Source organism: Malus sylvestris, chromosome 7 (genome assembly GCF_916048215.2).
Source record: "Malus sylvestris chromosome 7, drMalSylv7.2, whole genome shotgun sequence".
NCBI classification, from domain to species: domain Eukaryota; kingdom Viridiplantae; phylum Streptophyta; class Magnoliopsida; order Rosales; family Rosaceae; genus Malus; species Malus sylvestris.
Window position 1 is genome coordinate 29,759,320 of NC_062266.1, and position 27,215 is coordinate 29,786,534.

The 27,215-nt window shown below is 37.8% G+C and overlaps 4 protein-coding genes across 6 annotated transcripts; 2 read left to right on the top strand and 2 right to left on the bottom strand.

The window, feature by feature from the left end:
- Positions 1 to 1,621: 1,621 nt before the first annotated feature.
- LOC126628747 (cytosolic endo-beta-N-acetylglucosaminidase 1) lies at positions 1,622 to 6,817 on the bottom strand. Its single transcript, XM_050298536.1, has 11 exons — positions 5,820 to 6,817; positions 5,376 to 5,513; positions 4,946 to 5,055; positions 4,727 to 4,838; positions 4,538 to 4,645; positions 4,136 to 4,248; positions 3,664 to 3,745; positions 3,453 to 3,533; positions 2,902 to 2,957; positions 2,641 to 2,776; positions 1,622 to 2,500 (listed from the first exon to the last, which is right to left on the bottom strand). Exons 1-11 carry the CDS (start codon positions 6,321 to 6,323, stop codon positions 1,757 to 1,759), a joined length of 2,184 nt encoding a protein of 727 aa, XP_050154493.1. The 5' UTR covers positions 6,324 to 6,817; the 3' UTR covers positions 1,622 to 1,756.
- Positions 6,818 to 7,389: 572 nt separating this feature from the next.
- Positions 7,390 to 10,978, bottom strand: LOC126628748 (DEAD-box ATP-dependent RNA helicase 18). The gene is given in 11 exon segments (XM_050298537.1): positions 7,390 to 8,019; positions 8,107 to 8,250; positions 8,321 to 8,427; positions 8,789 to 8,878; positions 9,030 to 9,128; positions 9,200 to 9,313; positions 9,408 to 9,513; positions 9,628 to 9,707; positions 9,811 to 10,068; positions 10,234 to 10,470; positions 10,668 to 10,978. Coding segments are annotated over 11 exon segments (1,776 nt in total). The 5' UTR covers positions 10,938 to 10,978; the 3' UTR covers positions 7,390 to 7,748.
- Positions 10,979 to 11,129: 151 nt separating this feature from the next.
- Positions 11,130 to 16,335, top strand: LOC126628750 (uncharacterized). Of its 3 annotated transcripts, none has more exons than XM_050298541.1 (11): positions 11,130 to 11,458; positions 12,116 to 12,158; positions 12,346 to 12,399; positions 13,038 to 13,101; positions 13,665 to 13,721; positions 13,915 to 14,028; positions 14,127 to 14,158; positions 14,818 to 14,906; positions 15,003 to 15,081; positions 15,702 to 15,749; positions 15,877 to 16,335. In XM_050298541.1, the coding sequence occupies exons 1-11, from the start codon at positions 11,283 to 11,285 to the stop codon at positions 15,955 to 15,957; spliced, it is 837 nt and encodes a 278-aa protein (XP_050154498.1). In that variant the 5' UTR covers positions 11,130 to 11,282; the 3' UTR covers positions 15,958 to 16,335. The 3 variants fall into 3 exon arrangements, with proteins under 3 accessions (XP_050154498.1, XP_050154499.1, XP_050154497.1); XM_050298540.1 differs by having other exon boundaries at positions 11,131 to 11,458; positions 13,915 to 14,021; positions 14,120 to 14,158; XM_050298542.1 differs by lacking the exon at positions 12,346 to 12,399 and having other exon boundaries at positions 13,915 to 14,021; positions 14,120 to 14,158.
- Positions 16,010 to 21,700, top strand: LOC126628749 (protein trichome birefringence-like 33). Its single transcript, XM_050298538.1, has 8 exons — positions 16,010 to 16,315; positions 16,433 to 16,845; positions 18,284 to 18,518; positions 18,602 to 18,818; positions 20,051 to 20,228; positions 20,327 to 20,526; positions 20,621 to 20,779; positions 20,956 to 21,700. The coding sequence occupies exons 2-8, from the start codon at positions 16,819 to 16,821 to the stop codon at positions 21,293 to 21,295; spliced, it is 1,356 nt and encodes a 451-aa protein (XP_050154495.1). The 5' UTR covers positions 16,010 to 16,315; positions 16,433 to 16,818; the 3' UTR covers positions 21,296 to 21,700.
- The last annotated feature ends 5,515 nt before the right edge of the window (positions 21,701 to 27,215 follow it).

The window sequence follows — 27,215 nt, forward strand, 5'->3', positions numbered from 1 at the left end:
AAATGAGTTTGTAAATAACACTACCCTAATTTGCAATGGCAACTTGCACTAAGATTTCAGCATGAAGAATAATATTAATTTTGGAGACCAACTTGTTCTATAGTTCTTGTACATGAATCGAAACATCTAGTGAGATTAGAGCAGAAAGTTTAGTTAGAGTCAAATGGCTTTGAAAACAAATAACTATACACCAGATTAATCAAAATTAATCAATTATATTTGACAAGACAAAGATATCTGTAATCTCTCCATATTATTTATCTATCAACCTCGATGTTTGCCGAGACAAGAATTGGTAGGTAGTGGGGGAGCCTTTATATTTTCTTTTGAGGGCTCGAGGTTAATACATAATACTTCCAAAACACTGGGTAATTGATTGGATCTCTTTACAAAGGCATCAGTTTTTTTCCACCTTTGTGCGATAAAGAAATTTCCCACTCTTGCAGTCTTGTTTGGAGAGCATTCTGTCACGTCATGAATTGTATACACGAGAGAAACTTATTTGCAAAACGCTATACACTTTGTTTTAAACTTATCACGTACCGCTGTGTGTTTTAACTTAAGCGCTTGTTTGGAAGTGAAAAAAGTTGAAAAAACTTTTGATGAAAGTATTATTGGAACCAATCCTTAGTAAAAGTATAAATGAATCTTATAAAAACGCTTATAGTACTTCCTGCAATTTGGAAGTGAAAAAGGCTAAAAAAGATTTTGGTGAAAATGTTATTGGAATTTGGAACCAACTCTTGATAAAAGAACAAGTGAATCCTATAAAAATACTTGAAGTGTTTCTTGCAATTGCAGAAAACACTTCAAATGCTTTTAGAACTTAAAAATATTTTATCTAAAAACGCTTTCAGTTATTCTAAAAACATTTATAAACGAGCTTAAACTTGCTCGCATGGGTGCACAAATATTTACATGTTCCACGCCTCAACTTCTCTTTAAAAAGTTATGTTTAATTTTCTATAGCAATTTTTATATTCAGATAGAGATTTGATTCTACTGGAAGACACTAAACTGTTTGACCAGAAATGTAGGTAAAAATATACAGTGTAGGTGGTTGACTTTTCAGGTTTATGTCTGTGGTTGGAACTGGGTTTATGGACGTGAAGATTAAGAAAGCTTAATTAGGGTAATCAAAGTATGTAGTTTGGACTTAGGGTTTGGGCCTACCAAATTTCTTTTAGTTTGTATGTTTGCCAAGAGCCGGAAACCGAATCGGCACCCTGATCATTTTAATTATTCTTGCAACATAAGTCAACCACCAATTCCTCCATCCCCATGTGAAAAATGTGTTTGCTTGTGCTTGTGATTCAGTATTAGTGCAGATCTTATTCTAATCAACATTAACAGCACTTTAATCACAACAAGTGGTCCATTAGTAATGGTGCAGACCGCGGTTCCCCAATAAACAAAAGAAAATTGTAGGAGGTCTCGGATTTGATACTCCGAGCTGGAAAGTTTGCTTGACTGTGACCACGGGTAGGAATTCCCTCTAGTCTCTCCAGATCCGGAAGGGGTGGATAATTGTAGCTTGTCACCAATTGTCCCCGAAAGAAAAATCATTAACAGCACTTTAATTACCATATTTGGTTAAACCAAGTAAGTAATGATGATTAAATTCTGAGGAACAACAGTACATTTCTGTATATTATTAAAAGTAAATATTTCTTACATTCGTGTTATCATACTACAACACTAGCACTTTTTATAGACAGCATTATTCACCCTAGCTCACACAACCACTATCTCACACTTACAACTCGTTGGCCAAAGCTGCAGCTTCAAGTAGAAACACCGGCGAGTCATCTAGTTTCTGGTTACTCCCGTCGGTACCGCAAACTTGAACGATAAACTTGATGTTAGATGTGCCAGAAGGGACTGCTAGGTCATCGACGTAAAATGCTTCCACTCGTGCCGATCCAAGATACTCATGCACCCTTTCTGGCGCTGCTCCTGGATGGCCAAGTGCTCCTTGAGCTAGTTTTTCAACATAGATATTATAATTTGTGGATGGATAATCGTTCCCGTCTTTCAATTTCCAAGTGATTTTAAGACTAACGCTCTTGGAACCCTCAGATCCTGTTGTCCATTTGATATATTCACCTTCGACAAGCCATGAATCAGAAGGCGGAAAATCTGAATTCTGCCCACTAGTCTTAATTGAAATATGACCAAGCACTGCATAGTACTCTGTTGAATTCTGAGTACCCTCCTCTGACATGGACTTTGGTCTCCTTTCGTCAAATTCAGGCTTCGACCTGTAGCACAGAGCATGTATTTCTGTTAGTCTGTATCCATTCATTCCGATGCTACTCTCCTGTATGACCCATCCAGGGGGAGTTCCTGGGTTTCCAAGTTGACGTGTCATTATCACTTTATCAAATTTGCTTGAGAATTGGTTCAGGTTCCAGTTTACAAGAAGTACCGACTTTCTTTCGTTCAGGGTAGAAGAGAAATTAAGATGCAAGCCTAGTCGAGAATTAATATCTGATTTCACCTGCATTAATTGGAATATTCACAGTTCAAAACTTGTCTGCGAGTGCACTACAAACAAAAGATTCTAGGGCAGCATCCACAAGTTGTCTAACTACAATTTGAACAACTTTAGTAACTTCAATGACGGAAGAGAGAGCTTACAGAATACGTTAACTGGAGAGGCAAATCCCCCAGAAGAACATCTCCTTGAAAGAGCCTTGTCGAGAAATCATCACCGTCTTCAAGGTTTCCTTTAAATGTGATGTTTCCTCCTCCGCTATAAGATGCTTCATTGAAACTATATTTGCCAACATAAAGTTTTTGCAAAGCTTAGGCACCGAAACTCTGAAATCTGGTATAAAATAGTGTTTATGCATAAGGTGCCAAATGTTTAGGGTTTAGGGTTTAAGAACTAAAACTTACTCAGCATGAACCTGGATACCATCTGGGGTTGCATTGCCACTAAACTCAAGGAACGGCTGTGACAAATCAATAGGAATAAATTAGCATGCTTGACCATCTCAAAGATTTGACAACAATGCACTGCACCTGGAGGCATACTACTGTAAATTTCCCACCGATAGACACATAAAGGGAAAAAAAGCATATTAAGATAATTTAAGCCGGAAGTCTTTCATGCACAGGATTGAAAATTCGAATTTGTTATTATAACATTCCATATCACCAACACTCAAGCTCAAAGACGTAATTTTTTTTCTTCTTATTCTAAGTTATTTTGTTGTCAACAACTAAAATAAGGAAGTAACTCAAATATTTCCATTCACTAAGAAGAACAAACTCCCTTCGAACAACTAGAACTCAGAAAAGATAGTTCAAACTGCAAATTTGATAGTCTTTCAATGAAAAGAGTAGGAAATTAGGAATAAAAGAAGAAGATGGAAACCAAACTGCAATCTAACGGTATCTCATTTGACCAAGAAGCATCTGATACCACAAGGCTATTTGGTCCATACCTGCAACCCTTGGGAAGAAATGTTACACCAAGAAGCATCCGACACTTGCCCTCCGTCAACAGAAACATGATATCCATAACCCTGAACAATAATACAGAAAAATAGCGTTTAGATAACAGGTATATATATACAGGATATGAAGTTTATGAACTAGGTCACGCTTCCAATATCAATAAATGGCCCACTGCAGTATCAACATAGTCATAACAACCTGATCAAAATTTGTATAGAATGGTAGCACTTTAGGATAATTTTGTACCACCCCCCATGATTTTTCCACGAGGGACCACCAACTGCAAAACAATTGAATTTATTATGAGAAACTTCGGTAAATGTAATATTCATACTATTAAGAAATCAACCAGGTCATATTCCGATCTAACTGGCATTGATTACATAAAGTTCTTTTTTCCAACTAACCAGGTAAGCAGTTACAAAAATGTTAGGAAGACGACTGTATCATCATGCCTGCTTTTTTCAGGAAATAATGCATCATTATACTAGCTTTTGTCAAAAGAAGTGGAAATATCATGCCAGATTTTGTCTGTAAAATAATGTCTATGAACTTATGTTACTGGTAGTGGAAATCTGAAATTATAACTAAGGAACTATTAAGGAATAGTTTGTATGCTAATCAATTGAACAAGTTTGTGAAACTATGCAACCAGGGGCGAGTCAATTACTGATTCTGAGCAATCTGAAAATTTGGTGGTTGATTAGTCTCATAGATCCATCCAGGAGCAAAAATGGCCGTTGATACATCGTCCTTTTTCAGCACATCTAGTGCAACACTTGTCTGATATGCAGAATTATTAGAAAAAACAAAGTGAACTACAAAAACGAGACTCCCGGATAAATCACTTGAATTCTCCTTTACAACTATTTGTAAAGGCATTAGCCTTAAGAGTTAACATGTCATACTTCATATATAATGGCACTTAAAATACTCATTGGTCAGAGTGAAATATAACCTCGGCCTGTAAATCAAATTACAGCCAAATTTCTTGCTTTTTTGTTTCTTTTACTATTTTCAATCAGTAAGGGTTTGCACATTTCAGAAGTTACGATATTAGAGTGTCACATACATTCCATTGTCCTCCACCGAAACTGCCCCTTCCAAATACATCAATTCCCATGTAGACATCATACTTTCTGTCACCAGCAACATCTGCTGAAAGCCTCGGATAGTTTTGCTGCATGGTACATAAGTTTGACAGTGTGAAAGAAAAGTTAAAAAAACAAAACAAACTCCATAAGGAAGAAGTGGAACATACCTTCCATGTATAGTTCATAAAAATTCCATCACATATATCAAAAAAGGGTTTATTCTTTTCATTCAGTTGATTTTGCCAGTTAAGTTTACCATCAGTTGTAACACTGTCATACCTGCAGAATTAACAATAGTAAGACAAATATAAACTTTAAATTGAACACTATAACATAAGGGGGCAAAAATATAAGCGACTGGAAGCATCATATCTCCAGACACCCACCATATCACTAAAGAACCAGGGGCTGAGGAATGCATTTTCTGTGTTAAATGGCTGACAAATGCTTTCAAATTAGGGATTTGGTCCGGCTTCAGTTCAACCTCCATATTGATCTGCAAGTTGCAGTAATCATGACAAGTAATAACCAAAGTTCAATCAGTCTTGTAAGTTATAACAGAAACTTCCTATTTCTCATATCATCCGTCTTTCCTTGAATTGGTTAAGCTTAAAAAACCTCATCCGTGAATACTATGCTGACTTGCAAATATAACTTCTTGGGACAGCTGAACCGCAGCATTCATGTTTCCACAAAATACAACGTGCTCCTTTGTGTGTGTACGTTTGTGTTTGCAAAGAACTCAAATGTGTTGTAACTTATAATCCAATTCAACAGTTGACTGGTTAAGAATGTACAAACTTAAAAAACAGTTACCAGCCATCCATCGAAGCTCAAAGCAACGGCAAGCTCTGCCAAGAACTCAGCATACATTTCAGCAGACTCTTTTGTCGACAGCAATTTGTTGCAAATAAGCTTCCCTTCATCCCATTCAGTGATGAAGGTCCCCAACACCTTGGATTCCAATATACAAAACCGATAAAGTTAGATTCCGAAATTCCTTTCAATCATTCATTTGGAACTATGAACGGCTAGAAAGCAAAACATCTCATGATCCACAACCGAAACATAACCAAATCAAAGAGTTCCCAGAAAAAACAACAGAGGACAACAATCCCTCTATTTCCCAACTGAATTCTCACACCCTGTCTTAAACTTACAAAAAGTCAACTCATTTCCACATTAATCACTTGAACACACAAAACCCAAATTCCAAAACATGTTTCCTTAAATTCCCCAAATCCCGAAGTTTCAAATTACCTTAACTCCATGTTTGTGAGCAGTATTGGTCCAACACGGAGGCGGAAGAGTGACAAGACTATGCGAAAAGTAGATGAAAATATCGATCAAATACCAATGCCATATCGCATACGCGTTCGGATTGGTCCCTCCCTGGATCCACTTATCATCGCCATAGCCTCCGGCCATGTCGTGGCAAACAATCACTCTGGGCCTGTCGGGCAGCGACAGGGAAGGCGACCCGGATTGCAGAGCAACCGTGGATTTGTTAAAAGGGTAGTGAAAGGACTCGAAGTAGGACCTGGACTCGAGCTCTTCGAGGGTTTTGATCGGATATGAGATGGGTACGGCGGGTTGGGTCGGGTCGAACGGCGGAGGGGTCGGGGCGGAGGATTGGTGGTCCGGGGCGGACATTTTGAAGAAGGGGAAGACTATTTGGGCTTTTCGGCGGATCAGGCGGAGGAGATTGAGGAAAGAGATTAGGGTTTGGCGGCTAATATAGGCGCGAAGACGGGGAAGAAGCATGTGACGGAGACAGAGAGAGAGAGAGATTGAGGTCGTTGTAGTGGTTCTCTGTTTAATTGGTGGGAAATTGGGAATTTTCAAAAGCAACAAAGGACAGACTTCAACTTGATTCGGTCAGGCCACTATCACAAATGCCGTACACTTTTTTGTCCGTCGGAAAAGGATCCGATCCTTTTCGTGAGGTATCCGTAATCTTCATCTTACACCGGTCAAAAATCATTTCAAATTTAAAATTAAATATAAATAGTACCTAACGAAAACTGACCGTACGATATATGATAAATAGACATGATTACGAAATCTCCAGAAAAATGATCCGGATCCGGGGCGATGATCCTTTTCTGTCAATGTCAACAATACAAGAGGAAAAACCTTGGCTGCGCCGTACCTGGTCACCAGTCAGGCCGCTTTTACAAATGCCAGAGCCTGTTTGGTACCTATTAGTAGTTGTACTTACATTATTCAAGTTTGACGTCTAACCATTCAGCTGATCAGATTTTTTTATTCAAGTTTATCTTTGAACTGCGGGGGAGAATAATTTTATAAGGCATCTGACCATATCATCTGTCACACACCTCTCACAAAAATGGAGGAGGATTGTCTGCCCTCCAAGTTACCGTGCCCTCCCATGCCCTCCTGATTGTGTGGTCACGGTTAAACCACGTTAATATTTTATATTATTATTTATTTTTGTTTTATTATCTTTATAAAAAAATAATATAAAATATTAACGTGACTTAACCGTGACCACACAAAACAAGAGGGCATGGAAGGGCACCGAAACTTGGAGGGCAGACAATCCTCCTCCCACAAAAATATCACTTTATACTGACTCTGGACCACGGCTCGAAAATGAGGTGTCCAAACAGAGAATCAATTTTCCCACCTGTTCTCTTCGATTGAAAGCCACAAGAAAGTAAGAAACAATTGATACAGATGTTTCCTTTTCCGGTTTTCCCCACGAGGAATTTTCAACATCTGCATCTGCCCCAGAGTGTTCTTGTGAAAACACCATTATTTGGATCGAGTGGCCATTACTGTTCAATCTGCCTTGTAATCTACCAAATTGTAAACAAAGTAGCTTTGATTTCCTTCTGTTTCTGCAATCTCTGTCGTATGAGCTTAACATGGTTACAAAGAACGTAAATCAAATAAGGCGAGTAAAAGGGACCCCCAATATCGAAAACTAGCAGGAGCAAAAACTCTTTCACCTGCAAATTTGTCTCCCAACCGTTTTTGTTGCATCTGTAAGTTTTGTCTTTTGAACAAGCTTGGGGATGCCTTGGTAACTTTGCTTTGGTCCAAATATGATCCCCATGCGGCTTGAAATTCTTCCTATCACCTTTGAGATTTTTGAAAGGCTTTAGACTTCCAATCTTCCATAATGTCTGGATGCCCGAAATCACGTTCTGTATATTTATGCCTTCAAAGCAAGTCTTCTGTTCCTGTTAACTTTGCAAATTCACTTTCGTCGATAGCCCCCTTTTTGAGCTTCTTTATCAAGCGGTATTCTCTTGCCAACTCATCGTCATCTTCAGCTGTCTGGATAGCACGTCTTTGCTTACCTGTTTTCTTCTTCATTGCAGCATCTGAAGCATTTGGGATCTTTTTGGTTTTTTGATGTTTCGGTTCTTGCTGTTTTGCTTCTTTCTTCGATTGTAGATTCTTCTTTCTTTGTTTCTCGCGAGATTTATCCCTATATAATAAAAAATTTCCTTTAGTGACAGTACATAACGCCTCAATGTCATACAAACAAACAGTAAATGATTAAGGGAGTTCTTACTTAAATTTGATCTCCTCCAAGTTGATGTCTTCAACAGGGATGAAACCCTCTGTGGAAAGCGAGTGGTGCTTTACCTCAGGCATTGCAGGGAGCTGCAGTAGTCCGAATCCCATGCCCAATTTCCCGATTTCAAGTTCTTTCCACCTGCATTAAAACATAAATTAGAGAAAAATAAATTTCTTGGCCTGAATTAGTACATGGCACTGTTAGACACCTGAAAATGTATGAGCAGTGATGTTCTTTATATGCACGCATGTAAGAAACAAATGCTCTTAATCCCTTTTCCATGACATCGCGGTCCTTTTTTGCGGCTGATCGAATCTGAAACAAAGTTTTAAAACGATGTCACTTAAACTACTGAAAAATCTCATCAAAATATTCAGAAAGTAACCTATCACTAAAATATATTGGACCAAAAACTTTGACAATAAGAGAGAGCACCTAAAACCAAACTCGTATTTTCAAGACAACAGCATGATGGATAAAACTGATTTAATGAATAGCATTGAAATACATGGGCAATGGCATCAATCTGTTTTACATACAAAATGCTGGCATCTTAGGTCACATTGTTGAACACTGTTCACGGAGTTAGAACAGTTGTGTCGAGGAATAAATTAAAATTTTTTTTTTCCCACAACAATATTAGCTAAGGGGAAGGGTTCCATAACATGGTGCTTACCTGAGGAACAACATCAGCAACATCATCAGAACATTTCCTTTCTTGTAGAGGAACTCTTCTTATCCGTAAGAATTCCACATAAGTTTCCTCCTGCAACAGTGCGATGAAAATAAGCACCTTCAACATCATAATGAAAGCAACACGGGAAATAAGAAAAGACAAAATGAGTCAAACAGAGCTGTAGGACAGTTTCGTACATAAGGAAACAATTATGGCATAGTTATGGATGCTATAACCAAACCTTTGGTAATAGAAAAACGATCGCAGTTCCTTGTCTACCCATACGAGCTGTTTGGCCAACTCTATGCATGAAAACATTTGGGTCTTGAGGGGTATCATACTGCAGTAACAACAAATAAACGAATTATTTTATTTAGCTTTCAAAACTGGTGATAACCATAAAAATGCTACCTGCACAATACAGTCAACGCCTGGAATGTCAAGCCCACGTGCAGCAACATCAGTACATAAAAGGACGCCACTTGAGAGAGATGTAAATGAGGCTAAAGCTTTGTCCCTTGCGGCCTAGAAATTCAAAATTTTGAAAAAGCAAAGAACGATGAGTTCATGAAATACTAACTCAAAAATTGACCGAGTATGCTGATCTGTATTGTTTTACCTGTTTCATCTTCCCATGTAGAGCAATCAAAGGGAAACCCTTCAAAGGGCCAAGCATTGGAAGAACAAGTCCCCAGTAGTCAACACAAGCACAAGTCATGAAGTATCTACAAAAGAAAACACAGAAAAATACGAGAATCACTTTGCAAAGCAAAACAACTTTTAACCTCGAAAGTAATTCGACCACATTCACTAAAACATACTAATCTCAAGTTACTCACACAATGGTCTTGTTAGACTTATTCTTAACAAGAAGATCCACAAGCTGCGACGGTTTCTTGTCTGCCTCACACTCCAGATACTGTATGTAGAGTGCACAGTCAAAGACGGAAATAATTCAATAATAGAGAAGCTAGACATTATGAACAAATTAGTATTTGTTGACGTTATGTTATAGAGCATACCTCAAGGGCAAGGCCAGAAGGTGTTTTAGAAGAGGCTAATTGTTTCCTTAATATCGAATCACTCGATTTTGTTTCGGCTCATACTTCTACCCTCACAGGATTCCTTAGTCCTGCTCTAGCCAGTTCCTCAACTGCCTCAGTTTGAGTAGCTGAAAAGAGACCAGTTCTTCGGAGCTTAGGTAATCGAGACATAATATCATTTATCTGCTTCTGGAACCCCATATCCAATAGCCTATCAGCCTCATCTAAAATCAAAATCTGCAACAATTATCGACGAAATGACCCTCTGTCAGCCATATACACAATCAAATTCCATGAAACAAATTTCAATAAAATCCCAAAAAATCAAATTTCAATCAAATCCCAAAAAATCAAATTTCAATCAAATCCCATCAAATGCGACTCCATTTACAAATGCATTACCTCAAGGTTCCGCAAATCCAAGACATCAATGCGTTCCATAATGTCGAATAGTCTTCCCGGTGTCCCGATCAACAAGTTGGCTCCTTCCTCCTCAATTTGTTTCATGTCTGATTTCACTTGCCCTCCACCAACCAAAAGCACACACTTGATATTCGGCAGCGTCGAAATGAAGGGTTTTGCGACATTGTATATTTGCGAAGACAGCTCCCTCGTCGGAGATATAATCATTCCCATCACCTGCACAAGCACAAAATTTTCTTTTTCATTCTGTTTCTCTTCCATTTTCTCGGCAACCAAACAATGTCTAGCAAGTAAACATTTTATTTTCTCGGCAACCAAACAATGTCTAGCAAGTAAACATTTTATTTTCTCGGCAACCAAACTGTGTCTAGCAAGTGAAACGAAAGAAAAATAATTAATGGTGTGGAGCAGACCTCTTGAGGTTTTGGAGTGGTTGAAGCTCGCCGGAGTATCTCCACCATCGGGACCACGAATGCTAGGGTCTTGCCTGAGCCGGTGGCGGCGTCCACAGCCACGTCCTTGAAGCTGCACAGTAAGGGGATTGTGGCGGCTTGAACCGGAGTGCAGAACTCGAACCCGCCTTCGGACAGGGCTTCCAGAACCAGTTCGGAGAGCGGCGGCTTCAGGTCGCAGAAGCGGGTGTCGCTCAAGGCGCTGTTGGGGTTGGAAGAGTCGGCGTCCATGGCTTTCTGTTTTTCTTCGCGGTTCGCACCGTTAGGCTTTCGGCGGTATAAAGGTTTCTCCTATATTCTCAACGACCTGTCGTTTTAGGGTGGGCATCAAAACGCCCAACCGGGCGATCCAAATTGTCACGTGCGGTTTCGTTCGGCCCAACTTTGGTTCAAATAAAATGTGATACATATCCAAACCGGGCCGTGCGGACCATGTCGTTTGGTTGAAGGCAATGCCACGAGGAATGTCGGTTTTTGTCACAAGTGAAGACTGATGTTTTCATGCTTCTGAGCACCAAGAATCTCAGCGCCATTGATGAGATTGTAAGCGAGTTTCTGTGAGCTCGGTGGCCAGCAATGGAAGTCCGACTCGGTTTTCTGATATGGGTTACGGTCATCTTAACGATTTTGGACCGAGTTAACTCGGTCTCCGCTAGCTGCCATTTCAGTGTCGTCGACGATGACAAGCTCTATAACTACACTTTGGACTCTCCCATCCCTTTCTTCCCTCACGGCGTCCAAAGCGAAGATGGGTACTCTCTCTCTCTCTCCCTCCCCATTTCTCTCGCCATTTCTCTGCTACTTGATATGGGTTTTCGGATTATTCATGAATTGTTAATTGTACCTTGTAATTTCAAGTTATTTCTTCTCACTTTCAATGATTTTATTCAATCTTTTAAAGCTGAAATTTGATGCAATTTGTGGAACATTTACCTCATCTCCATGTATTTTTCTTGTGGGCTTTGATATGCATGTCGTCCAACTGTTTGATTGCTGTGGTTTTGCTATGAACTTTATGATTTCTATGTTAAATACATGAAGTTCTTGAAGTTGTGCAAATTAACGTGCTTCTGTCCTATTAAGCATTTTCGAAACTGGTTTTCAATTTTTCATTAAGCCGGCTTAATGTTCATTTATTCGAAAGAGATTCGGTTGAGCCATTCTGGCTTCTCTAGTTTGAAATTGGGATGTATCTTAAACTGTAATAGTTGTATGGTACATTATGGTTCAAGGGGTTGCGGAGGTTCTTCGTGCTCTTGAGCTATGGTCCTATGGACATCGGTTGTATTCTAGCTGATATACATTGAAAGCATTCTCTTATTTACGGGGGCATTTGTGATGCATTTTTTCAATTATCAATTTGGTCAAGCAAAATCATTTTTCCTTGATGTTAAACTTCATTACTACAGGTTCTACAAGGTGGCAGCAAATGAGACTGTGCTCTGGTTTCAGGTTCGCTCCATCAGGTCACACCTTTGTGTTTTTTACTGATATTTTGTACGACTATGATCATGATAATACCACAATGCAGTTGTTTTTTTTTTTCTTTAATGGATATCATGCTAACTTTTACAAGCATAAGCCTTATTAATGCCACTAGGTTCATTATTGAGTTTGTTTCTTTGACTGTCTGGAGCAGCTCTGCAATGGAATGATTTTCAATCACGACCCACCTAGATGTGTTGATTGCTGGGTAGATTTCTCAGCTCTGTTACTGTTATTTTCTTTATGTTGATATGGAAGGAACTGAGACTGGTGCAATTTTGTAATACTTGCACTTATTTACTTGGTACTTTTTTTTTTTTTGGTCAATAAATTTACTTGGTACTTAGTTCCTCCCTATATTTTGATCCGTGAGGGAGCCGCTCCGGATGGTTTGCTCTAATTTTCTCTATCTCTGCCTCTAAAGACAAAAGAGAGGGTTAGAGAGATATGGGAATTTGGAAATTGACAGCTAAAGCTGGCACTTACACTGCTAGCTAAAACAACATGAGAGTTTTTCTAAATTTGAAATCTACTGAATTGAATAGAATATTGCTACAGCTTTCAAAGGTCCTAATTGTCATTTGCTTTCTTTTATTTTTCATGAACCTGATGCTTGCATAACTTTTATTTTGGATTCAATTACGGATAGTTCTTTTTAACAATTGACCCGAGTATTACTGTTCACATATAATTCCAGGCTCTTGACTCAGGGTGTAATGGGCAGAGGTCGCTTTTTGTTAAAAATTGGATAAAACAAAGATAAAGATAGTAAAATATACTTCCTAGTTCCTACCCTAATTTCTATAGAATATCTTATTTATTTGACTACCTTATCGAACATTGCAGGATTGTGTGGGGGCATCATGCTGTGATATGGGTTCTAGTGCGCTTGTGTCAGACAACATAGGAGGTACAGATGCTTTAATGTTTCATATGATTAATGACGTAGCCCTCTGTGTACTTTACTGTATCTATTTCCTGTTGGTAAAATCGGAAAAAGGAATTCACATTCTATTGCTTATGTATGATAGTGGTAGTCAGTGACTCAATCATGTTTGGGAATAATCAAATTAATTTCTTTCAGATATTTCCTTCTATTGCCTAGCTCTGCAGAAGTAGATGTTTAATTTGGACATGTTCTGGAACAAATAAAGCTTTAAGGGTCATGATCAGATGTCGCTCTTGCAAATTATATTGTGTTAAACAGTAGCTATTCATCAATAGTGTGAAAAAAATTTGTGACAGCTGAACTGTTTAATGACATCCTATGCTCTGTGGCTTCAAACAAAATTCCTCTTAATTTTATGTTATGGTGTGCTTTGGTCCATTAGAAATTGGGAGCCTGTGGTGCCCTCTTTTTAGTTTCGAACAAAGCAGGAGACTGAGACCTATCTCATCTAATTTGGATTGAAAATTGTTCTATCTTGGAAGATTGTATTTATTCTTCTAAAATGAACCAAGCGGTAACTGCAGGTTACGATGTGTGCACTACCATTGGGCGTGCCTCAAGCATGGACATGAACATAATCGGTGAGATTTCTTTTCTATTTTTCTTGGAATCTCCCCCAGATATAAAATTGAATGATACTTTCAGGTTTCCATTAATGTAGCTTGAATATGGCATTGCGCAAATATGTGTGGACATTCATGCTTTCTGACCTTCACAATTGATTTGGTTTGAGAATAAATTTTCCGAAGATTTATGACTTCCTTGTTATGGCAGACAGGAAGAATCCTAACACTGGTGTCATTGTTAAGATGTCAAGTAGTGGCCTGAAGTTCAACTGTTCGCTCTCTGTGTCTGTAATTTGTGATCCAAATAGAGTTCAGGCAAGACCTTATACAAAATCGTCTGCATAATTTGAAATGATCCTGGAATTCTGACATGCTTGGTTGATGATCCAGTTTCTTGTCTTTCTATTTTACAGTGGCCACATTTACTAGAGAAAACTGGGAAATGCGACTACGTGAGTCCTTTCAGTTTTAGAATATCTTCATTTCTCCTTGCTTATCACTTAATCTTATAGAAGATGGGAGTTTACTTTGATAAAGTTGTCCATGGAATATCGATATTTTGTCCATATTCTATGAACTGTACAGTGTATACTTTAGAGTATAGACCTCTGGCCCTGTCTTCAGCTTTTGTATACTAAGCTTCTTACCTGATTTAATTAGTTCCTTTAGCTTGAATCTTCCTTCGCCTTGATCTCCAGCCAAATTTATTAATTAAACTAATATGATTTGAATGGTAAACTTGTTTGGAACTGAATATGTGCTCAACCTGTTTCATTTTCCTGCTTATCATTAGTGCGCTTCTTTGTTGACTGAAGATGTGTCGAACCCTTTTTTCTTTCCCAGCTGGTGGCACTTTATCTTTTTGGCTTTGTTTTTGTGTATATGGTTCAGGTGGTGGTATTGACTATTGAGAAAAACCAGTAAACTAGCAGTGTTTGCTGTTGTGAATGTATGAAATCATAGATTTCAAAATAGGGATGCATGAAGCTTTGAAATGCATAGCACTGGCTCTCTGTTGACAGTTCATTTTGTGACATTGAAAGCGGATTTGCAGTGAGTGCATGAACAATGTATAAAATATGAGGTTCATAATATCTTCTCTATCTGACAGGCTACAGTATTAACGCATCCTTCTGGCTGTGCCAAGATTGAACACGTGCATGGAAGAGCGTGGGGCTGGTTTGGTACCTTAGGAATCATGTAAGAGTCAAATTTATTTCCAATGCGATTTTCTATGTCTACTGTTTAAGTTTTTCTGAGTCATCGTAAGTGATTGATAATTGATCTTTATTTCAGAATCTTATGCCTTTTTGGAGCTTATCTGCTGGTTGGGGCAGCTTATCGATATATAAAACTTGGAGTTCGTGGAATACACGTATGTTCCTCAATTAGATCAGCTTCTTGCACACAAACTATTTTGTTATGCTTGTGTTTTGTCCATTCATATGTCTTGAAATTGTTTTATGAATAGGTCCATCTATTTGCTGTGTATCATTTTGAAATGGAATTCAAGTTTTCTTAAAAATCAATCTATAGAGGAAGAACTAATATATGTCAATGAGTCAGGTAAAATGGTGGTCATGAATTACGCATAGGAAACTGGGTGATACACACACACACACACACACGTGTATCATACAGTGGATGGTCTATGGAAGGAAATATTGAAGGGGAGAGAGAACCAAAACACGTGACCTTTGGGCAAGGGAATTCAAACTTGTGACAGTCATGGAATAGGGAATAAAGCCACATGTTCCTTTTACCATATTACTATAATTCCATATGTCACGTTGGAGTCAAAATCTATTCATTTTTTCTCACTTTTTGTGGCAGCATACTATTTAGAACATATAACATCAGTTAGATCACATTGCCATAGCAGAAAAAATCTTACTCGTAACTGGTACTCTAGAATCTGGTCAAGGTTCTAAAGTGCTCCTTCGGAGTTTAAATTCTGGTAATTTAACTATGATTCGGTGCTTGTCCTCATTTCAGATTATACCAAACTTGGACTTTTGGACCACCTTACGTCAAAGTACCCAGGTATTCTACTTAGGTTTATACTTCTAGTGATGTGGCACAGATATACACAAGTTTCAATTAAATTGCCTTCTTCTTTTTCTTCAGCTCTCAATATATTGTTAATAACTACTACCTCTTTTCTTTCCAGAGTCTGTTTGCATCCTTACTGCACAAATTTAGGAGATCTTCTCATGGTCATCGAAGCACCTATTCTCCTGTCGACTTTTGAGCATAGAGATATTTGTTTTAGGTTAAGCTGGTGACTTCATTTTGTATCATCTGTACTCTGCCATCAACGTTTGGCAAACAAGAGAAAATGGGTCAGTATGCAGCAACAGCGTAGTGAAAGCTAGCACTTAAGCTCAGCATGCACCATCATAAAAATGGTGCCTTCTCCGTCTCACCTATCCTTTCCATCTTCTTTTTTTTCAGTCACGAGTCATATTTTAGTTGTAATGTAAAGAAATCCTCCTTACCAAGTCCTCGTTTACTTGTTATTTTCTTCGTACATTGCTCGGCTGCTGTTCAGGCAATTTTGGATGAATGTTTCCACATGGATTTTAATATTTCTCTGGATAAAATGAAAGGTGAACACATTGGATGTTGAGTATCGTGCATTATCTTGCCAGTTGAATTATATGGTACCGTGCGACTATATTTTAGTATCTGATTTATTGAAATGTGAATATCTTGCTTATATGCAGTCTAAATTGACGGTTCTGATTCAGATGTTTGAAAAGATACACCGTCACTGGACAGATATTTGTATGGTAGAATTATGTTAGTAATATGGTGATTTGGTGGGAGAAAGGCTCTTTGGAGTGTTATCCGATCACAGAAATCCTCATGAATTGAAAGCATTGAAGGCTTACCTTATGTGCCATTATTTGTCTACTGATTCTGATGTGGCTAGCTAACACATTGTCGAGGTTCTTTGAAAGGCGCCAGAAGACGCAGCAACTGCTAGTTGTATGGAAGAAGATGTCTGAAAGGTATAATAGCAAGGGTGAAGATTCTTTTCCACAACTCTTTGATACATGAAGTACAACCAGCTTCAATTGTCTGCCTCATTTCGATTTTTCCATTTGCAATGTGCTCCGTGTCTCTTCAGCCTCAGGTACGAATTTATATCGTTAACTTTTGCAATGAGATTTTATGCGTTTTGAACTTCTGTGTTTTAGGAGGGATGAATAGTATTTTCTTGGCTAAGATTACTGGGGTTTATGTATTGTGAACTCTTTGTTCTTTTTCCTCTTCATGGTTTGGCGGGGAAAGGAAGGGGGTCCGGGGGTCCGGGGGTCGACGTGTTGGGTTACCAAGCCCACGATGAGTTGTCCTAAGTCTATTAGGAATTATAGTCTTAGAGGATTAAATTGTTTACCCAATTGGAGTTGTTATCCCAATCAGGGTGGTTTTTTCAATTGGAGAAGGATGCATAACTAGGTTCGAATTATGATTGTAATCCGTATTAAATACAACCTTTATTATGTCTATGTAAGGGGCTATTGCACTAGTTTGGAACTGGAGCAAAACAATAAGTTGTATACCACTCAAGGAGTCAGAGTGAGAGAATATTGTAAGAGCAAAGTGTGTGCGAGAGAAAAAGAAAAGAGAAAAAGAGTGTATTTCTTGTTCTTGATCTTTCAGGTTTTTTCGTCAAGTTCTTAATTCTAGAAACTTGGCAAGATTCTTCGTTATACTCATTATTGATATAGTGAAAAATTGTTTAATGCCCCGTGGACATTAGCACATATAGCCGAACCACCTTAATCCTTGGTGTTATTTATCTTAGTTATTTATTTTAAGTTTTCGAGTTTTGTTCCTTTTTTCCATTCTTAAAACTCGATATTCACAACATAACAGTTAAGTACAATAATGTTTATTAGCATTTACTTTCTGAGCTTTATTGGCAAAGAGACAATCAAACTTTCTTGTAAGAAAGATTATGCACTTGAATGTGATGATGGAAACTTGTAAGAGAAACAAAATAATTGGTTAATTAATATGGTAAGTTTAGTTGTTGGTCACATCATTTTATTATTTGTTGTATTATTGAGTGAGAATTAAGAAAGCAAAGCAGGTGAGTGCCAACCACTTCTCTACCTAAAACCAATATTTCATCTCTCTCTCTCTCTCTCTCATGATTGGAAAGGAGAGAGAATTACTTACCTTAGAAGCCAAGGGAGATCATGTTTTTCTTTTGGGACCAGAAATGGTACTTGATTTAATGATTTTCCAAAGCACAGAAATTCCCTACGTTTGGATTTCATTATTGCCTTTAATAGAAACGTAATACAAAAAAGAAAATACGAAGAGATTTCTGAGTGTTGGAATTCATCCGTAGTAATATAATTAGTTGAATACTTGAATAAAAAAAATTATCAATTGTATTATTACTCTTTTGTGTTTGAATCGTGTTCTTAGTACACTGACCGTGACATTTATAATGTTTCAAATTATATAACCCATCTCAAACGACCAAATTCTTATATATTTATTCTTCTCACACGATGAATCTCTATGGACCTCCGTCTCATATATTTCAACCAAATTAGATCACACCTTCAAATACAATTATACGATTTCACATGAGACTAATGAAGCCACCGCCGCTCTCCTCCTCCTCCTCCGCCGCCGCCGTCTTCCGCAAGGCTCGACTCTCTCCCTACCTCTTCACTCTCCTCGTCTTCATCCTCTTCGTCTGCGTCCTCTACGGCGAGGATCTCACCTGCATTTTCGGCCAGCAGCTCCAACTCACCTCCAGCTCAGACCCAATCGTCATCAGAACAGGTGAGTCAACCCACCCCATTCCACCGAGTGAACCAATTGAAACTTTGCAATTTACTAAATTGGGTCTTTTGTTTTGGGGCTAGGGAAGAAGAGAGAGAAGCTGCCTTTCGCCGTCGGCAAGACCGACGAAGGGTGTGACTTGTTCAGCGGGAGGTGGGTCTTCGACGAGTCAACTCGGCCGCTTTACGAGGAATCGGAGTGCCCGTACATCCAGCCACAGTTGACCTGCCAAGAACACGGGCGGCCCGACAAGGACTACCAGAAATGGCGGTGGCAGCCCCACGGCTGCGATCTTCCCAGGTCAGTAGCCCAGTCTTTAATAAAACGCGTCAATTCCTCGTTTTAATCGGCGTTGTCTGGGAAAGTTGAGCCGATTTTCTGCTTTCACTTCGACAAAAAGCATCGCACGACAGTAACTTAACTCTCCTAGTTCTCGATCCCTACTTACGAATCTTTTCACCGACAAACAAAACGGTTCTGTCCCTTTGTCCTTGTCTGATGAACCGGTTTTTGTAGTTAAGCCGGCTGGGTTGCTTCCCGGCCGGCCGTGTGGATGGAGCCAGATACGCTGCCGTTTTGTTCCCGGGAAACCGAAATCCCGTACCTTTCATCTGTCCTCGTGGGAGACAACTAATGTACAGGGGCCCACTGTCGCACACGACAACGTGGATGGGTTGGGCCCAAATTGCGTACGGGCTTAGGGAGTACGATATTATGGGCTCTTGGGAACGGCCCGGACATAGATGGTTTCTTAATAATTGATTTTTACGTTGTTGCATGGGAGGGAATCGAACTCTGAGCATGTCTTAATCTTAACTCATTACTCGAATTTTCTCGACATTTGAGGTTAATCCCAAGGCCTTCTTTTGATTGGCCTATTAATAACAACCAAAATCATTTATAAGTATGTTTGGTAGAACAACTTAAAAGTGCTTCTAGGTCGTTATAAGCGTTTTTAGGAGAAACAACTACAATACTTGTTTTAACAACATTTCAACGTGTTTATATAAACACTTTTGGCATAAGCTCTTATGAGCATAAATATTTTCCGAAAAAAACAATCTCGAACAGGCTCTATATAATAATTGTCCCTAAAATTATAGTTTGAACTGTATCAAAGATTGTTAAAACGGCTAAGTTAAAACAACTTGGTGTGCGATCCGTATATTCCTACATAAATCCATACCAATAGCAGATGGCGGTTAGGTTCTATGCGTAAGTTCTTCCAGCTTGAGGTTGTGGGTATTGCATGGCACTGGTGGTGAGAGTAGCCAATCTCCTCTAAACTTTTTTGAAATTAAAAAAAAAAAAAAACATTTACTTCCTAATAATAATATGCTTCTTCTGCATATTTGTCATGATTTTTCTTTTCATTTTTATTAATTGTTTAATAATTATTTTTTCGTTCACAGTGTCATTGGTATTAACTTTAATCTTGTAATCTTATAAAAATCATATATCCGTTATGTTGGATTTTTTTGTAACTTACCAATAGTATAACATGTATAACATTCTTCTCACAAATTATACAGCTTCAATGCCACTTTGATGCTCGAGACGCTACGAGGAAAGCGGATGATGTTCGTTGGAGACTCTCTGAACCGGGGTCAGTATGTTTCCATGATTTGTCTTCTCCACAAACTCATCCCTGATGATGCCAAATCCATGGAGAGCTTTGACTCAGACTCGCGAACTGTTTTCACAGCCAAGGTGATATTTCATTGTGGTTTTCACTTTTTCTTCATACTTCTCAATTGTACATTGCCAATTGTGCAGTCATTTACTATTCTTTGTTCCATAATGTGTAGACATACAATGCCACAATCGAGTTCTATTGGGCGCCGTTTCTTCTTGAATCAAACGCGGATAATGCTGTCGTCCATAGGATATCTGACAGGCTTGTAAGGAAAGGGTCCGTCAATAAGCATGGCAAACATTGGAAGGGCGTTGATGTATTGGTGTTCAATACTTATCTGTGGTGGATGACCGGCTTGGAATTTAAAATATTGTACATTCCTGCCCCTATCAAATTATACATTGCTTAAGTCTCTCTTCCTATATTGCTTAACAAAATGTCTAAATGCTGAAGTTTTAATTTTCAGACTAGGTTCCTTCAATGATGAGGTGAAAGATATTGTGAATGTGCCAACGACAGAGGCTTATCGTATGGCGATGAAAACTATGTTAAGATGGGTGCGGAGGAACATGGACCGCAAGAAGACGAGGGTCTTTTTCACTAGCATGTCTCCTTCTCATGGAAAGTGAGTACAGTTCTCTCAACCCTATTTATTCAAATCATGTATATAGCATGCATAATTGTGATTACCCCAATTCGAAAAAAAACCAGACAAATTGAAAATTTGAAGCTTTTTAGACGAGTAACTTGTGCTTGAAGTTTTCACAAGATTTAGGTGGCCTGACATTTGATATTTGGCAGGAGTATAGAATGGGGAGGTGAACCAGGAGGCAACTGTTACAACCAGACTACTTTGATTGAAGATCCAAACTACTGGGGTTCAGATTCCCGGAAAAACATAATGGAGGTAATTGGAGAAGTATTCGGTAAAACGACGGTGCCCATTTCTTTTCTCAACATCACGCAACTTTCAAACTATCGCAAGGATGCACACACATCAATCTACAAGAAGCAGTGGAGCCCTCTGACTCCCGAGCAATTAGCCAACCCTGTTAGCTATGCTGATTGCGTACATTGGTGTTTGCCTGGCCTTCAAGATACCTGGAATGAGCTTCTGTTCGCCAAACTTTTCTATCCTTGATCGTGGTCCAAAGTGGTGAGTTCTCGTCCTTCCGGCCTTTCGGGATGGTCATTGCATGGTGGTGGCAATTGAATAGTGTAAGTATCCATGAAAAATGTGAGATGGAAGGCAAAAGAAAGAGAGAAGAAGAAGATGTGGGTAAAGGAAGGGCCCATGGAAGAAGATAGATTGAATACTGCTTTGAAATGTGAAAAATGAAATTTTGTTATTAAATTTGCGTTTTGTGAAGGAGAACACTTGAGAAAGTACAGAATTATTGCAATGTTTTCAAAGCCATTTTGGTGTTGGTCCGGTTTCACAGATGGCTTCGAAGCCAAACGACATTGTAATTTTCGTTCATCATCACCATCATGTATCACTCACTGGACAACTTCTAAAAATATGTTGTTTTTAATGTTGACCATATATGCATCGTTCCATCGTTCATGTGAGTCAAACTTGGTCTCTGGTTCTCAAGGGACCGCAACATTACAAAGAAGTGAAGGTGCCATTCTGGCTTTTGCGGCCACGACATCAGAGCAGAACACCGGAGTTACCTAGAAAGACACAGGATTTGCCCACCTATGGGATTAACCCGCAAGGGAATAAAGTTTCTCGTTAATTTTGTTAAGAGCTCATGGATAGAACTTGCTCCTAAAAATCGGCTTGTAAAAAAAAGGGTGTCCAGGATTGTAAAAAAAAAGGACCTGTTTGATATTCTATTTGAAATTTTTTATCATTTCTCAAAACATTTCTTAAGAACATTTCTTGAAAACAATTTTTTTTAAGACTCAAAAACTTGATTGGTTTGCGATTTAAAAATTTTAAATCTTACGACTTAAACTAAACAAAGAGATCTAAAAAGAGGGAGTCGTAGGAGAGGGAGAAAGAGGAGAGAGGATGAAAGAAAGTAAGAGATGATTGGAAGAAAGGGAAAGAAGAGAGAGGATCGAACGAGATAGAGAGAAAGAGGAGTGAGAGAAAGAACCGAGAGAATGAAGACAGTAGATTGGAGGAGAGACGAAAAAGGTAAAAAAAAAAAAAGGAGAGAAAGAAGAAAAGAGAGAGATAGATTTGGAGTGAGGGGAGGAGGGAGATAAAAGAAATGAGTGAGTTTAAGTTTAAAAACTCTAAAAACTAACTTTTTATGTTTTTAGATAATAAATTATATTTTTTAGTTAGTATTGAGTTTAGTTTTTAAAAATAGTCTACCAAACAAGTTTTTAACGCCTAAAACTTGAAAATTATTTTTGAGTTAAAAAAGTTGAATTCAAGTAGAATACCAAACAGACCCAACTTCTTTAAGATTTTATATTTTTCCGACGTGTGACAATTGGGTCCTCATTAACAAATTTGGAAAACACCGCAACCCATCATCATGGGAAGAGGAGCACCATTTTCCTTGTTGTACAAGGCAGCCACTTTAAATAATTGACTGCTACTTTACTCATCAACTTTTGATCATGAGATTCATTTACTAACGCATGGAAAATTCTTTTGCCTAAAAATATTACAGAAAAATAATTTTCGAATAATTCTTTTTTCTATCTACAAACTCTTGGTAAAACGCCATTTGCATAAATTTTTTATCAACCTTCGTAAAACTACTCACTTTTTGTCAAATAATAATTTTACACAACGATATCCCCAATAAAAAAAACAAGAAGTTAGAGACAACAATAGATGCACAAATTTCAGCTTTTTCTATAAGGAGTATGATTCTCTCCTCTTCTATTCTCATCTCTTTCCATCATCTCCTCTCACACATTGTTTTTTGTCTTATTGTCTCTATAAAAAAAATCAATATAAGATGTTGACGTAGTTTAACCGTGACCGTTCAAATATAAGGAAAGGGAAGGAGAGAGAGATTAAGAGGGAAGAGAATCATCTTCTTTTCTATTAACATGATCCATTACTGTGCATTGATTTGAGATGCGAAGTAGAAGGGAAAAAGTGGTTTGTCAAGTTGTTGCCAAGATACATAAACTATCACAGTCATGATGTTGTTTCTCACCTAATTCCCATCGATATCAGATAATTTGATTTAAGGGCCTGTTGGATGGTGGGATTCCAAATCTGGGGAATTTTTTTTTTTTTTAAATAAATGATATTATCTATATTAAGGTGGGTGGAAGAGTTGGCTAAGCTTCACAATGGACCAGTAATAATGTGGTTTTAAATTTATCATTTGGTAAGAATCGAACCTAAGACTTCTCACTTACCAGTGAAGAAGAATACAACTAGACTGTAATATTAAGTAGTCAAATATAGGGATTTAGATAACGTTATAATGTTAAATTGGTTGTCTCTAAAGATTCACAATAATACATGCCAAGACTAACAATAAGAAAAGAACGAAAAGAACTAGATTTCAAATGATTCTTTGCATATATTTCAAATGCATGCATATCCGCAGTTTTCTAACTTTCAACGCAAATTTAGTCTCGTTGTTAAATCCAAATAATTTCTTTCAAATTCCTCGGTTTAAATGGAGCCTTAACAGTTGGACAGAAACTTAGATATAAATTAAATGGCAGAAACATATTTGCCACAGGCACAGACTAGTTTGATTGAAGATCCTAACTACAAGGGTTCATACTTTATTTTATCATTTTCGTTAAAATTCAAAATTTTCAAGCATTTTTCATTAGTTTTCATTTTAATAAATAAAAGAAGCAGTGGGGTCCACTGACCCCAGAACAGTTGGCAAACCCTATTAGCTATGCTGACTGTGTGCATTGGTGCTTACCTGGCCTTCAAGATACTTGGAATGGAATCTAGATCCTCTCATAGTCTCTATGTTCGGAGTCCGCGGATCAAGAGATCTAAACCACTCAATTTCAAATCTACGACCCGTATTAGCCCATATCACTGTGCCATCTCACACAAACCAATGGTCCGATCTCTCTCTTCAACGATCCGAATCTTCGGGTCCCTATACTCTGGATCAAAAATCCTAAGAGGATCTCGATTTCTTGGAATGGGCTTCTACTTGCCAGACTTTTCTATCCTGACTTAGTCAAAAGTCTCATGTTCATGTGGATGATGTTAAACTGTACTTCCAACAAAAATACAGGGAAACTGATCACAATGATATTTTTTTATTAAAATGATTTTCTTCTTCATAATGTTAAGAATATTTGATCTCTAAATTATTAAAATTTGATTAATATGTCGTCAATTATTGTTGATTTTAATCAATTTAATATTTGCAATTGATTGATCTCCGATATTTTTTAATTTAAACAATTTCTGATAAAATATATTTGTGAAGCATTACATATATAAAGTTGCTGACATAATAAGAATCGTTCACTATAATCACCAAAAGCAGTACTCATCAAAATAAAGATTAAAGAGTACTTTGGGGCCCGAAGGCTTAATTTGCTTAGTGGCAAATACCACGAAAGTAAGGGACAACTAATCATTACTTGCTTTGATATTGATAACGTTCTTACATAATTAGTGGCAAAATCTCCAAAAATTGAGGAACAACAAACAGAAAGCCATTCAATCTTGTAACTTCAGATCATCACCATGTTATATATTTCTCAGATATAACTTCTATAAACCCTAGATAAATTTCAACATGGACATACAAACACATTTTCTTCCCTTGACTAAAATGCCAATTGAGACACCCTACCAGCAAGAAAACCATTAAGTTTGTGGTCCATTGTAAGCTGTTTATATTTATCGAAAAGGACAATTCGGATGCGATGATAACTTTAAACTTTGGAGTCGATAATTTTTTACTATTTTAGGAGTAGTCTTAGATTTGTCATGGAAATTAAATTTGCTATATATGGTGGCCTTTGCACCTTAAATTCGATACGGTGGTTGAATAAAATTTCTACCAAACAATTAAAGTTTTGGATGATATAGTCAAATCAGTCATGGGGCACACACACATACGTAGGTGATGAGGTAATGCGTGGCTTTGATTTCATTCTCTTGCCAACTTGCTAATCAACTTGCAAGCAGCTAATAGAGACTATATATCTGTTCCAACGCAAAACATATATATAGTACACACGAAGATAGAATTTATATAGTTAAAGGGAGGCAAAGCTTGCAACTTGCATTTGTTTCCCAAACCAACTTGATCGTTTTAAAGTCAAGTTGCAGTCCAATGCACCTAATATTGATTCCTCAATGTCGACAATTACCAATTTAATTAACACAATGTGATACGATATTTTAAAACTCCGTGTGTGTACTTCCATGTAAAAATACAAAATTGAACACGTTAAAATATTACACGTCAAATTTGAGATAATTAGTAGTACGTTTTAACTTTCAGAAAAAACTGCAAAGATAAACAATACCAGGGACGGCCCGAGCATAGGATCAGAGGGCACATGCTTCCTCACCTTTTTTCTCTTTTAAAAATCTTATATTGATTTTCTTAAATAATTGCAAAATCCGCTTTTAGTTCTTGAATGCCCCTCAGCATTTTTTTTCTCACTCAATATTAAATTATAAACAAGCATTAAATTATAAACACAACAATTTGACAAAAAAGTATATAAATACAACAAGTAAAGAAAGAAATTAAAGGAAAGAGTGAAAAAAAATTAGGAATTTTGTATTAAGTTGTAGAAGTGAGCTTGATTTGTTACAACCCTCTCAGTTCAGTTTCTAACTTTTTTCTCCATCTTTGATCAGATTGATGCATGTAAATCTTTTTTGGTCATCAATTACTTATTTAGCTGTAATTCTTATCAGGGGCAGAATGCTCATGTTACGTGATTTTTTTTTTTTTGAGAAATGATGAAATATTTCATAATATAGACCACTTAACATGATAATATCAATACAGTAACTGGTACTTCGAGCCTTGGATCCTCCTCTTGGAAGCTCCTACGTACTTACTTTCTGGGTTACAAATTGGGTAAGAAGATGACAGTGTAATCAGACGTGAGGGACGCAAGGATGATACAATGTAATTCGTAATTCGTAATTAACTTAAGCTTGTTCTGCTTGTAATTGCAGTACTATTTGTCTCTGCACATCGGTGCTGGTGCAATTTTGTTGCGAATCTTCACACTTTACAGCAGTTATCTCATTGGTATTGCCGACATATATGAGAAAAAAGATTAATCCATTTCTTAGCCAACTTTAATTTAAATAAGCTTCGCTATTTAATTAATATTTCAATTGCATAGTTGATAATAGTGTACAGAAATCAATCAGTATGCTAATGTACGGAAAGAATCACAGCTGATTCTCATTCGCTGTATACAGAATTAGTGATAGAGCATACTTTTTATTCAACAAAAAAAAAAAAAAAAACACCTAAGATTTGAGGGAGATCATATATTATTATCGAAAAAATATGTTCTAAGGGATTCGAAAGAGAGAGATCATATATCATATATACAACTCAGATATATACTATGTTTGTACCATACTTGACCAATCCCGAAACTACCGAGCACCGGCCAACGCTATACTGTCAAGGACCCAGAAGAGTTCCCCTCCGACCAGGAGGCCAATCACTACTCGACACGTGTCAAGATTAGAAGCCAATCAGAGCGCAGCACGTGTCGACATCAAGAACCAATCACAACATGACACATGTCAATGTGACAAAGCTACAAGTTTTTCTATAAATAGGGGTCATTCCCCCACAATATTGCCAAATGCCATTTTGTGTTAAATCATTCACAAGAACTCACTAAATTGAGAGCTTGATCCTTTGTACTTGTGTAAGCCCTTCACTACTAATAAGAACTCCTCTACTCCGTGGACGTAGCCAATCTGGGTGAACCACGTACATCCTGTGTTTGCTTCTCTGTCTCTATTCATTTACGTACTTATCCTCACTAGTGACTGAAGCAACCAAGCAACCAAGCGAAGGTCACAAAACCTGACACTTTCTGTTGTACCAAAGTCTTCCCTGATTTTGTGCATCAACATTTGGCGCCGTCTGTGGGAA

Bases quoted from the DNA above. Each gene is read 5' to 3' on its own strand.
- LOC126628747 (XM_050298536.1), bottom strand. From the start codon at position 6,323: ATGCTTCTTCCCCGTCTTCGCGCCTATATTAGCCGCCAAACCCTAATC. The intron at 5,514-5,819 runs GTAATTTGAAAC...TTGGAATCCAAG, and splicing joins CTCACAAACATGGAGTTAAG to GTGTTGGGGACCTTCATCAC. The intron at 2,777-2,901 runs GTAAGTTTTAGT...TGGCAAATATAG, and splicing joins GGTATCCAGGTTCATGCTGA to TTTCAATGAAGCATCTTATA.
- LOC126628750 (XM_050298541.1), top strand. From the start codon at position 11,283: ATGGAAGTCCGACTCGGTTTTCTGATATGGGTTACGGTCATCTTAACG. The intron at 14,907-15,002 runs GTAAGAGTCAAA...TCTTTATTTCAG, and splicing joins TTTGGTACCTTAGGAATCAT to AATCTTATGCCTTTTTGGAG. The intron at 15,750-15,876 runs GTATTCTACTTA...TTTTCTTTCCAG, and splicing joins CCTTACGTCAAAGTACCCAG to AGTCTGTTTGCATCCTTACT.
- LOC126628749 (XM_050298538.1), top strand. From the start codon at position 16,819: ATGTGCTCCGTGTCTCTTCAGCCTCAG. The intron at 18,519-18,601 runs GTGAGTCAACCC...TTTTGGGGCTAG, and splicing joins CCCAATCGTCATCAGAACAG to GGAAGAAGAGAGAGAAGCTG. The intron at 18,819-20,050 runs GTCAGTAGCCCA...CAAATTATACAG, and splicing joins CACGGCTGCGATCTTCCCAG to CTTCAATGCCACTTTGATGC.